The sequence below is a fragment of the Embiotoca jacksoni genome, unplaced genomic scaffold (genome assembly GCF_022577435.1).
Source record: "Embiotoca jacksoni isolate LCO1_2020_lvr unplaced genomic scaffold, fEmbJac1.0.p SCAF_32, whole genome shotgun sequence".
NCBI lineage: Eukaryota > Metazoa > Chordata > Actinopteri > Embiotocidae > Embiotoca > Embiotoca jacksoni.
Genome location: NW_027185384.1, coordinates 1,839,863 through 1,851,857, shown reverse-complemented (window position 1 = coordinate 1,851,857; position 11,995 = coordinate 1,839,863). Strand labels below are relative to the sequence as shown.

The 11,995-nt window shown below is 46.9% G+C and overlaps 1 protein-coding gene across 4 annotated transcripts in view; it reads right to left on the bottom strand.

Moving 5' to 3' along the window:
* bltp3b (bridge-like lipid transfer protein family member 3B) overlaps positions 1-11,995 on the bottom strand; it is a 32,065-nt gene that overhangs the window by 3,938 nt on the left and 16,132 nt on the right. For 2 of the 4 annotated variants that reach the window (XM_069164975.1, XM_069164976.1), the window contains exons 10-21: positions 11,544-11,705; positions 10,989-11,104; positions 10,736-10,877; positions 10,051-10,244; positions 9,208-9,957; positions 8,064-8,683; positions 6,717-6,800; positions 5,904-6,052; positions 5,381-5,538; positions 5,043-5,193; positions 3,563-3,604; positions 401-660 (exon numbers count right to left, since the gene is read on the bottom strand). In XM_069164975.1, coding sequence (XP_069021076.1) covers positions 401-660; positions 3,563-3,604; positions 5,043-5,193; positions 5,381-5,538; positions 5,904-6,052; positions 6,717-6,800; positions 8,064-8,683; positions 9,208-9,957; positions 10,051-10,244; positions 10,736-10,877; positions 10,989-11,104; positions 11,544-11,705 — 2,828 coding nt within the window. The remainder of the gene's footprint in view (positions 1-400; positions 661-3,562; positions 3,605-5,042; positions 5,194-5,380; positions 5,539-5,903; positions 6,053-6,716; positions 6,801-8,063; positions 8,684-9,207; positions 9,958-10,050; positions 10,245-10,735; positions 10,878-10,988; positions 11,105-11,543; positions 11,706-11,995) is intronic. The other 2 variants (XM_069164977.1, XM_069164978.1) reach the window with 2 other exon arrangements.

Here is an 11,995-nt window from a genome sequence, read left to right as displayed (position 1 = left end):
ATTTGAAGTGTGTGTGTGTGCGTGTGTGTGTGTGTGTGTGTGTGTGTGTGTGTGTGTGTGTGTGCGCGGCGGCGACAGAAAGAGAGAGAAATTACGCACATTCAGGCTTCCACATCGTTTCCACAGCAAGTCCACTCACCCGTGAAGGAACCCAAGAGAGGAAGCAGAACGGCCTTTTCTATGTCATTAAACTTTCAGCTGGAATCCAAATTCCAATTAGGAAAAGATTCCAAATATTTGACTCTGCGGCAGCTTCTGTAACGGTGAGTTATAGGTTCCATTACTGCAGCTGGAAACGTCGCAGGTAGCGTTCTCTGCAACAACAACCTCGGGCTAAAAGCACAAACCTCCCAACCGTGAATGCGGGGAACGCGAACCCGGCGCCGAACCAAACACCAACCTTTAAGTTGACGTGCGTGTCCCTGACGCTGATCTCCATGGGCAGCACCTGCGGCGCCGAGTCGTCCTCCAGGAAGTGGGCGAGGTTGCGCAGCGTGGACATCAAGAAGCTGGCTCGGTATCCCTGGAGCTGCAGCTGCAGGAAGCCGTTGCGTTCGGCCAGCGGGGAGTGGGCGGCGGCGCAGGGCCCGCTCTCCAGGCGAGCCCGCACCTCCGGACGGTGGGGGCCCCGGACGGACGCCGAGCTGTTGTCACCGCCGGCTGTGGGAGGGGGGGAGACGGAGGAGACGGAGGCGGCCGTTAGCGGCGGAAAAACGTCGGCTTCGGTGTGGAGCGAGACGGCTCAGCTGAAACGCACCTGACATTAAAACACACCCGAACGTGAAATAAGAACTTCTCGAATCTGACAGTAAGCGTCCCGACCTCCGTGTCGACCCCAACATCTGACCCGTTTGCCTTTCAGACCGCTGTTTGGCTGAAACTGTGTATTTAAGACGGTGAAATTAGAAATGAGCTGCTTGTTGCAGCAGGAGTACGGGCACTGTGTATACGCCGGAGGAATAGTAACAAGAAACTGCAATTCAGAAAATATCTATATAGCTATAAAATATCCCGGTTTTTCACAATAAAAAAAAAAAAAAAAAGGTAAGAAATCAAATTTTTTTTTTTTTTTTTTAAACTACTAAACATTTATATCGACACTGGCCTCAAAGATCTGGTGTCAGTCCGTTTGGTATCTATGAAATATAAGTCAAAATATGATCTATGTGTACGCTGGTATCAAAACATCTCTGTGTTTCTATTTTTTATTTATTTTTTCCTCTTTTCTCAACATGAAAACATTAACGGTGACTCATCTGCACTGGAGGCCGCGTACATCTAATAATCTAATGAGCTAATCAAACGTGATCCGGGATGATTAGCTGATTGCTTCGCTGCTGTTAGTTGGCAAAAGTGAATGAAGTCTAATTAATTCAGTCTCCCTCTCCTGAACTGACTCTCTTCACACGTCGCATTTCATCACAACACGACCGCTTAAAAGATGCTCGAGCCGCTCGGGGAGATTCCTTACTTCCCAAAATGTGTCAAAAAAAACAAAAAACAACTGGAGGTCATGCCGAGTGCGTTTACAGATTGATTTTTAAGTAAATTTGCTCACTCTGAGTAAAAGGTGCATTTTGATGTCAGGTTTAAACAAGCTTGAAGTAAGAGGTGGGATGACTGAAAAGAGAGAATATCAGTAAGAGGAGTGGGAGGAAGTAAAAGCTGTGTAAGTATGCTGGGAAGAGAGAAGCGGGAAGGAATTAAGAAAACAAAAAAAAGGTGGGCTGAGGGAGATTTTGTTTAGTCCGACAGACTCTTCACAGCAGCGATGTTTAATTATTTCTGAGGACTCGGTGGAAACTCCTACCTCAGGTACAGAGGATTCAAAGTCAAGTTTTTTTTTTACCATTTAATTACTTTTTCTGCTTTTCGCGACGAAGACGCTCGCCAAAACGGAGCTCCGAGAGATTTGGTACCAATATAGAAAAAGCGTTTCACCCCTGAACGACCCGTGTTTGACACCGAGTGCCGCAAAGTATGATGAGAGGATTCCGGTTTATCGAGAACAGAAGTAAAGGAGGCGAGAACAGTGAAGAGAGAGAAAGAAGGCAAACATGAAGTGATAAAAGTCAGGGTGGAGAGACAGCAGGTTATTAAATCTCTCGTTTTACAGCTTCTTCATCACACGGAAGGACACATTCACTTGGCAAGCACACAATCACAGCTACAAGTTTGTAAATGGGGGTGAGAGAGAGAGAGAGAGAGAGAGAGAGAGAGAGAGACCACGAGTTGCAAATAGAAACACTCAGCAAGGCATGAAAATGGCCACGTAAGAAATACATCTTTTTATTACGACAGTGAGAAGTGCGTCACTTCCCTTTAATATGCTCTCTGAAGGAAGGTCAGGAGAGGGTTAATACCACAGAGCAATTTCAAGACGCAAAAACACTCAGAGGACGCACTATACATTCTCTCTCCCTCTCTCTCTCTCTCTCTCTCTCTCTCTCTCTCTCTCACACACACACACACACACACACACACACACACACACACACACACACTGCTGTCAGCTTTCCTCAGATAAAATGACATATTCTCTCAATCCTGAGCAGCGAGGGTCGAAGCAAACAGCAAACAGAGAGAGAGAGAGGGAAAGAAGAAAAGACGGGAGTGGGTAAGGAGGGAGAGAGGGAGGGAGGGAGGGAGGGAGGAGAGAGACTGAACGACTGTGATAAGACAAGGGAGGGGAGAGAAAATATGGCCTGGAGAGGGAGAGACACTGACGGAGAGGAAAGGTGGGGAGGCACGGGTGAATGACGGAGGATTAGAAGGAAGACGGAGTAGGAGCTGGAGGGAAGACTGAGGAGGAAAAGGAGGAGGAAAACGGAGAGAGGAGAGAGGTGGAGGAGGAGGAGGAGGAGGAGGCAGGATTGCTCTTGTGAGATAGGAGGAAGAGGTGGCGAGGGGTAAAGCTGGCGTTTCTCTCATTGCCTGAATCACTGGACTGAAACTGCAAAGTCTGCTGCAGTGGAGAGATGAGGAAGGAGAAACAGGGGGAGGAGGAGGAAGAGGAGGAAGAGGAGGAAGAGGCGTGAGAGAGAGAGAGAGAGAGAGAGAGAGAGAGAGAGAGAGAGAGAGAGAGAGAGGAAGGGGGCAAATTAGGCAGAGGACAGAGTGGGAAGATTAAGGGGTTAAAACTGTCTTCACACAAGTAGCAGTTCATTTGAATCTGGCACGTTTAAAGGTTGCTGGCCTAATGTTGCAAACAATGGGACCACTCACTCCATTACTGTCAAATTTACACACACACACACACACACACACACACACACACACACACACACACACACACACACACACACACACAGGAGGAGAGAGAGATCTTAGTATCACATTAACCCGCCTGCTGCAGAACAATGAGCACTTCATGCGATGCAACACGCTGTCTCTGAGTGCGTCTGCAGTGCATGCCGTCGAGCAAAGTCCTGAGTCTGGAAATGAAATCTGACAAACTGGAAGGAACTCACAAACTCTGCACACGCACACGGGTGGACATAGACGCGCGGAGGCGAGCATGCATGTTAAGCTTGCAGATGGTGAATTAACACACAGCAGTTACCTTGGCTGCTTTGAGCAGGTATTGGTACTGAACACACCATACCTGTGGGGAGGTACGGGAGGTCAATAAAAAGAAAAGGAGGTGGTGGCTGCGTTAGTGTGTAAATGTGCGCGTGCCTGTACACAAGGAATAACGGCTAACTAGAAAACTAGGGGAATTCAAAAATAACAGTTATTTTCGTGATGGATTAATTTGCCAATTACTTTCCCAGATAATGAATAGGTTGATTCTCGAGCTCAACATGACGCCATGAAATATCATATTTTGTCCAAGAGACTGTAAAACCCTCCAAATGAATACAATTTCTACAATGTCAGACCAAGATAAGTAATTAATGCTCAAATTGGGGAGACACCAAAACTGGAACCATTAAATGTTTGGTATTGTTTTTGCATCAAAATGACTTGAATAGTAAAGTTCTTTTCTCTGTCTTCCAGCTTCCCGCTCGTGTTGCTGTCTGTTGAGCACGAAATGTCCTGAAGCTGTCCTCCATCTGTCTGCTAGGGGGCGTGTCTTCATGAAGCATCCTGGTGGTTTTAAACTCACCAAACTCAGCTTCAAGTCCGCTCTGGGACTTTTTTTTATTTTTTTTTAATCACGTGTGTTTCCTCTCTCTCGCTCATGCGACATGTGCATAAATGTTGACAAATCTCCCTTCATTTTCATCTTTAAAGCTTTACAGGATCAGTGTGAAGGATTTAGTGACATCGAGTGGTGAGGTTGCAGGCTTGCAATCACCTGAACACCTTTCTCATCACTCCTTTCCTTCCAGGTAAGCAAGGTATGTGGCTGAGAAACTTGCGAAACATGTGAAAGGTCGTCTCTGGAGCCCGTGTTTGGTTTGTCCTTTCTGGGCTACTGTAAAAACACGACGGGCTCCGTGGAAGAGGACCCCGCTCCCGATGCAGATATTAAGTGTTCATTCTTAGGTACTGAAAACAAAATGATTCTTACTTTCAGGTGATTACACAACAATAAAATTTAAAAAAATAAAAACATAATTATGAATATTATATTCCATATATTATACTTCATTTCTGCCAATAGATCCCCCTAAATCCTGCACACTGGTCCTTGAACTTTAATGTCAGAAAAAACATGCAGCCTTCTTCCACTCTGTGTTTTGGTTCGCTTGTTTGATTTAATCAACAATCTCGCCATAATAACTAACGTACGACTGGCTTTTTCTTGACTCAGCATTTTTCCCAATATGTTTCACTAAATACGTTGGTATTATGATGCATCATCATATATTAATTTGACAATATTCATATGGAAGTTTGGTGTAAACCTGGAATAACCGGCAATGTTAGGTGCTACACATTGCAACCGTGAAATTTAATACACAATGAACTCCAAACTATAACTCGTGCAAAAAAAAAAAAAAGGTAAGTTACAAACGCATCATATTCAAAGCTTTACGTGTCATGCTCAGCCTCGAGAGAGAAATAAAATATGCATGTAGACCTGCACTTCTTACCCAGGCTGCGGTTGCTGAGGTACTGCCTGAGGCTGACGTTGCCCAGCTGGCTGGGTGTGACCTGGCCCACCTCCAGAGCCACGGCCGTGCTCTCGCCCACCACCTCCATGCCCACACACACCGACTGCACCTTCAACACCAGAACCGACACCTGGTGGGAAAGGAAACGCGCAAGGAGGCGGGAAATTATAGTCGATACGTGATGAAAAGTCAGCCGGGTTTCTGACGCGTATACTGTATGTTTTGGTTTTCATTCAGTGCTTTCGGTGTGTATTCTTGTTCCCATGAAGCAGCACAGTAGATGAATGCATTTCTAGGCTAATGTTTTGGTGTCTTACTATGTCCTTGGTGGGCTCGTCGATGCTCTGGGACGTTGCGCTGACGGTGTCGGGCGACACGCCTCCCTCCGCCTCCTGACCAGTCACGGCCTCGGGTGCGCTCTCTGTGGCGCTCTGCTCGCTGATGGCATCCTTGAAGCCCGAGATGGACACATCGTCTGGACGCCGCATAAAGACATATAAACGTGACTCTCACAAACAAGTACGCATTTCCTCCTTTCAGATGCCATTTGGCTTTTTCACTGCATACTTTATTCCAAAGAGGCGTGTTTGTGGAGAAACCAGCACAACGCTGCCACCTTCTGGTCTAAACAGGTGCCTGCAAGTAAATCTATAGTGAAGATTACCTTAGGCTACAAAAATACTTTTCAGTTAGTCCATCCTGGTTGATTATGATTAATACTGTGTGTGAGCATGTGTGTGTGTGTGTGTGTGTGTGTGTGTGTGTGTGTGTGTGTGTGTGTGTGTGTGTGTGTGTGTGTGTGTGTGTGTGCGTGCGTGCGTGCGTGTGTGTTTGCTCCACCTCTCTCCAGCAGGCTGTAGTTGTCTCCGTCCTCCATCAGGTAGCTGTCGATGGAGATGTTGTCCAGAGACTGCAGGGACGGGCTCTTCTTCATGTGTTTGTAGGACACGGAGAAACTGGACTGGGAGCGGTCCCGCATCAAACGACCACTACAACAAACAAACAAACAAACAAACAAACAAACAAACAAACACACACACACACAAACACGAGGAGGTGGGTCACATTAATAAGTATCTGTGAAGCAGAAAACGTGGAAATAATATTCTGCTTAGACAACACTGTCCATGCTTGCCCTTAATTGTAAACAATAGTTTGTGATAAATTGATTGACAGCGACAAAGAGGTCCGGTGAATCTATTACATCACATTTGATACGAGTGCCGACACTCAGCCGAGACCACAGCGCTGTGGAAGAGCCATGAATTAAATATGGCTTCATTCCTTTGTTTAAGGTCGTGTAAGAACCAAGACTGTGACCCTCCCCAGTGCCAGAAAGGAGCTCAAGAAAAATCACGAGACAAAATCAAAGTGGCTCCAAAAAGCCAGCGAACACAAGGCAGAATAAAGGATTCATTTAAAACATACGGACAGAACACGAGGACGAAGACCAGGGTGCCATGCACACATGCAGATGCATGCCCACAGGGGGATTCACATATTTACACTGATTTGTATTCATCCAAAGATCACAAGAACAAGGACACACTCGCACATACAGCACGCGCACACACACACACACACACACACACACACACACACATACAGCACACACACTGATTAGTACAGCGAGTCACAGATCCAGTGCCTTACATGTTGGACATGGAATAAAGGGAGGTGGATCTGCTGGAGTTTGAGGAGCTGAGGAGATCAGAAACCACAGACAAACTTCCTTTCCTTGGTAGAGAGAAAACACACACACACACACACACACACACACACACACACACACACACACACACACACCTCGCATGGGTCAAAGCGATGGTCAAGAGGCAGAAAAGGAAGTGAAGGAGAAATGACAAACACATTAACTGATGACAGACAAGACGATGTAAAGAGACGCGGCAGCTTGAGGCCGGACAACATTCATAATGCGAGACACACATGACGTGAGAAGACTGAACGTTCAAACTGACAAACACTCATGAGGGAGCTCGACACACAGCTCTTGTGTTCAGGAATAGACATTAAATTAGCTCATGTAGGTTAATGACAGTAGAGCACAGAGGGGATTCTGAAAGATGCTGTCTGGGTCAGTTCATTAATCTGAGAACTGTGTGAATCATATCATATCTGGCATATTTTCAATAAAGTGTTTATCGTTTGGTCTAAAGGGTCCCGGGCGCAATAATGAATTCTAGTCAACAAAAAAAGTGCTATTTATGACATGATCTTTGGAAATATTTGAACTAAAAATGATTTGAATCATTGATTAATAGTCCAAGATGACAGTCCAATAGGGACACAACTAAAATTGACCGTGATATAAAATGAAGGGGGTCAAAAAAGAAGAAAAAAACCCCGCATCAATTGATTTTCTCTCGGCAAAATATATTCTTCAGCTGATTATTTCAGGACTAATTAGCAGAGAGTAAGCTGATCTGAAAGGTGCTAAAAGCAGCAAATTCTAGAGCTTCAAAGATGAAGTTTAGTCGTTCGACAGAAAAGTTTATCAGAGTATATTTGGGGTTTTTTTTGCTTCAAAATAAATGCTGCTTTTAGCTTCACAAATTATGAGGATTTGATGCTATTTTTTTGTAACACATGGTATTATCATTGGTTGGATAAATCAAGTAATTTTACAACATTAGCTTGGACATTATTGCCAGTTTCCCTCCTTTTCAGCATGAAATTGTTACAATATTACAGATTAATTCATAAAACAATCAGCAGATTAATCAATAATAAAAATCATCTTTAGTTGCAGCCCTATTAAATATCCTGTGCACAGCCCTGACTAGCGAGTTACTGCACATATTATCTATTGCGTGTCTCTCTGTCCTGTAAGCCTGATCACTCCTCTGTAAATTCACAATATTGTACTAAAACTGATTATTGATTCACATGAATAGACCGTTAACACCACAGCTTTGACGTAATTCCATATTAATGTGGCTGTGGTCAAAATTAAGAGCACTTGGGAGACAAACAGAATACCTGGATATTGACTGAGGCATCTTTGCAGCTGCGGCCTTGTCTTTGTCGCTCCAGTCGGACAGCGGGTCACCCGCAGCTCCCGTTTCATCACCTGCAGCCAACCCATCCCCCCCCTCGCCCCCTTCATCTGAACCCCCTCTGCCCGTGTTATTAGCTGGAGTCCTCTCCTCCACTGAGGCTCTGTGATTTGCCGTGGAGGAGGTGGGGACGAGGGGGGCGGGGCCCTCGGAGCCCTCGCCGCACAAAAGCTGGTCTACGGTGCAAGACCGCTTGGCCGCTCCTCCTTCCGAGCCCGACCCGTCGTTGCCCTTCTCCGCCCCCTCTCCCGCCTCGCTCCCGGGCTCCAGGGTTCCTCGGCTCTCGGAGGGCGAGAGCTCCGACCCCAGAGGGGATCTCGAGCCCTCGGGCTGGGAGACGGGCTTCAGGAGCAGGGACACCTCTGCACTCTTGAGCAGCAGGCCCAGGCAGGCGGTGAAGGGCTGGTGGTCCGCGGGGTGGTGGGAGGAATCCTTACGGTCTCTCTTGGAGCCCATGTCCTCCACATCCTGCTGCAGCGTCTGCTGCAGGGCTTTGATGCTGCGCTGCAGTTGCATCAGAAACACATACTGCCGGTGGCTCACCTAAACACACACAGACCAAAGGCGTTATGAAAACATACCGTGAAGAATTATTGATTGATAATGAGTGATATAAAAGAAAGAAAAAAAACTTTGGAAAATCTTTGCACCTCGTAGTTACCGGAATCGAGTCCTACCGTCTTATTTTACACTAGTTTCTATTTACTAGTGTTACTCAGTGCAAGTCGTTTTTATTCAACGTTGCTTATTTAAACGTTCTAAATTAAATGTCGTTCAAACTGTGATGTTCTTTTTTTAAATCTGTTCTACTAATGAATGCATTTGCTTTGGTGTCTGATTATGTATTGTTGCAATCCAAGTTTCCCATGTGAATCAAAAGGTATTGATTTTTTTTTCATTCATGATTTTAAGATATTCCATATGGAACAATATTAAGTTTGAAAAAAACAAAACAGCAAATGGTCCAGAATTCATACATTAACGACTCAAAGACTAATGCAGCCAAGTTTCTACGAACAACCTTTTGCGCAGTTGTGAAAAACACACTGAAAAAATAAAATAAATACCTGAGCGCTTAAATGCTTCTGCACGTGCACCAACACATGCACATCTGCATCTTTACTTGATGATGACAACGGAGGGGATGAGGAGGGCAGACTGTCCAGAGAGAGCAGTTTATGGAGTCCGTTGCTGGGCGGCAGCGTTGCATCGTCGCAGTGAGATGGCGCCGGTGCTCCTTCGGTGCTGTAATACTCCTTTAATAATCGTTTCCTCTGCAAACGCGCGACGGCCTCCCCCGACGTGCTCCTGGACAGTCCTGACCCCGCAGCCCCTCTCAGCCTCTCCTGAAGCTGGACGAGCTTCGCCGGCTGACACGCCCACACCGTGAGCGGGAAGGAGTCCACGAAGGGCTGCGGCCGCCCTTTGCCCCCGCGGGTGCCTTCGTAGTCCACCCAGAACTGGGCAAAGTGCAGCGCCCAGAAGTCCGTGGCGGCGGGCATCTTGAGGGAATCTGTGCTCAGCGTGGGAACCACCAGGCCCCGGTAGATGTCGTGCAACTTGGTGTCTTGTTCGTGAGCGTGGTGCTGGAAGACGGGATGGAGGATGGGTTCGGAGGAGGAGCTGCGAGGGAAAGAGGAGAAAGAGGAAGAGAAGAAGGGCTCCTTTTCAAAGGCCTGCAGCAGGGCCTCGAGGTGGGAGCGGGTGCAGCTGGCGGGCTGCCGGGTGTTAGTCGCCACCATTTCTGAAGTCTGCACCGAGACGGAGCGAGGCAGGTCGGGGGGGCAGGAGGCGTCCCGATCAGTGGGGACCACCAGCTAATGGAAAGTAGAAACCAAGACGTAGGAATGAGTACCAGAAAACACCTTCCAATCTTCACACCTGGAAACAGGCCACGTGTCTGCGTGTACCTTCAGCATGAGGCCGTCGAGCTTGACGTCGACATGCTCGTCAGGTTTCTGCGAGTCGCTGAGCTTGTAGATCTCCATGAACTGCTCCAGACTCTGCCTGAGGTCGAGGGCAAAGAGGTTGATCCACACCAGGCTGCGGGGATCCAGGACCAGCTGCAGGGCATTGAGCTGGGCGTACAGGTTGGGACACGGGACTGCAGGAACGGCAGGAAAGGGGACAGGTGGAAGAGATATCACGTTACATCATCCTTCAGCACATGAAGAGAGAAGGAAGGCGACATCAGAGATTAAAGAGAAGGCCAGGCGAGCAAAAAAAAAACCTTTCTATCTGTTCTTTTTTTTTAATTTTTTTTTTTATCTGCAATATATTCCTGTCTTGGCTCCACATTCATTAGTCAGAAAAGAAAAACTATTTTTATAGTGTTTCCTAATGGAGTGAATGTGTGAGAAATCCATAGATGAATTAATTGCGTAATCCCTCATTCAGAGTAACGGGCGTAATTCAGAAAATCAATGTTCTCCCAGCCACGCAGGAGTCAATGACTTCCCCACAATTGAATGAACGACTGCATCTCTGTCAAAACAGTGCGTCTGGTGTTCGTTAGTAGTTCGTGACCCACTCATAAAGATGAACGTTTCGGAAATGAGTAGCAAGACAAAAAAAAATGTGGCACAAAAGTCTCACTGGGGTAGTCTTTTCCATCCGGAAAGTAGTATTCTGTGAACTCGACGTGGATGGCCGGCATCTCCGGGGGAAGGTACAAGGACTTCTTATTGCAGGAGATCATGGCCTTGGGGCTGGAGCGACGCTGGTCTGCTGTTGACACCTGAAGAAATAAATTACAAAAAGACACAGGAAGTCAGGGCTAGTCGAGAAAACGTACGCAGTGATTAGATATGTGACCGTTTATAAGCCGGTGAGGGTGCAACGTAGCGACCTGGTAGATGCTGAAGTCGGCGATCCTGAGAACAACCGAGCTGGACATGAGCTGCGTCTTGGGTGCTTGAGGGGGAGGAGGACTGAAGGTAGCGCTGGAGCACGTGTTTATCTTCCCTGGAGAGAAACAACGAGACGTGTAAGGGCGCAGAAAGAGGAAGGAAAGGACAACAAAGAGGGGAGGCAAAACCACTCAGTTCTTCAACGAGAAACCTCTGTGCCCAACAACAACAAAAAAAAAAAAGGTGCGTATCACCGCACCAAGCTGTGCGCACACACACCGCGGTACCTGGCTCTAGGCACCAGCAGCACTGGGCCGGAGGCTGTGTGTGCGGGTTCCGCTCTAGGAGTCCTCCATCTGCCTCCCTAAGCCCTACTTCTCCTCCTCCCGCTCTCGCCTGACTTCCTAGCGGCCCATACACATCGTCCCTAAGGGACACTGGAGGACAGAAAGACCCACAGGGATGATGTGCCGTGGGTGCGCGACGGAAAAAAAAACGCGCACCCAGAACAAGTTCAGTGACATCTAATCACGTGCGGGCGTGTGTGTGTTTACCGTGCTGCGGGGAACTGTGCGCCGGGCTCGGGCCTTGCTGGTCTCGAGCTGCAACCTTTAACATCTCCACGTTGGACTTGAACTCATCGAGCAGGCTCCTCGCCCAGCCCTCTCTGGCTTTAGTGGCCTCGCTGTAGTGCATCCAGTGGGCACAGCTGTCGCCTGAGGAGATGAGTATCACAAGTACACGTAGTTTTACATTCATCTTCTTTTTTTTCTTTTTTATTTTATGTTATGTTAACTGATTAAGATTCTGCTTACATCTGTTAGTTATACTTTATTTTATTGCTCTCTCTGTTGATCAATATGTAATTTTAGTATTATATATTATATTTTCATTTTAATGAATGGACGCTCCTTTAATGACTACATTCAATTTTGGTGAATTGGAATAAACATGGAACCAAAAATAGAACAAGAAGAAAAAAAATGGTTCCTTGCAGAAAGTGTTG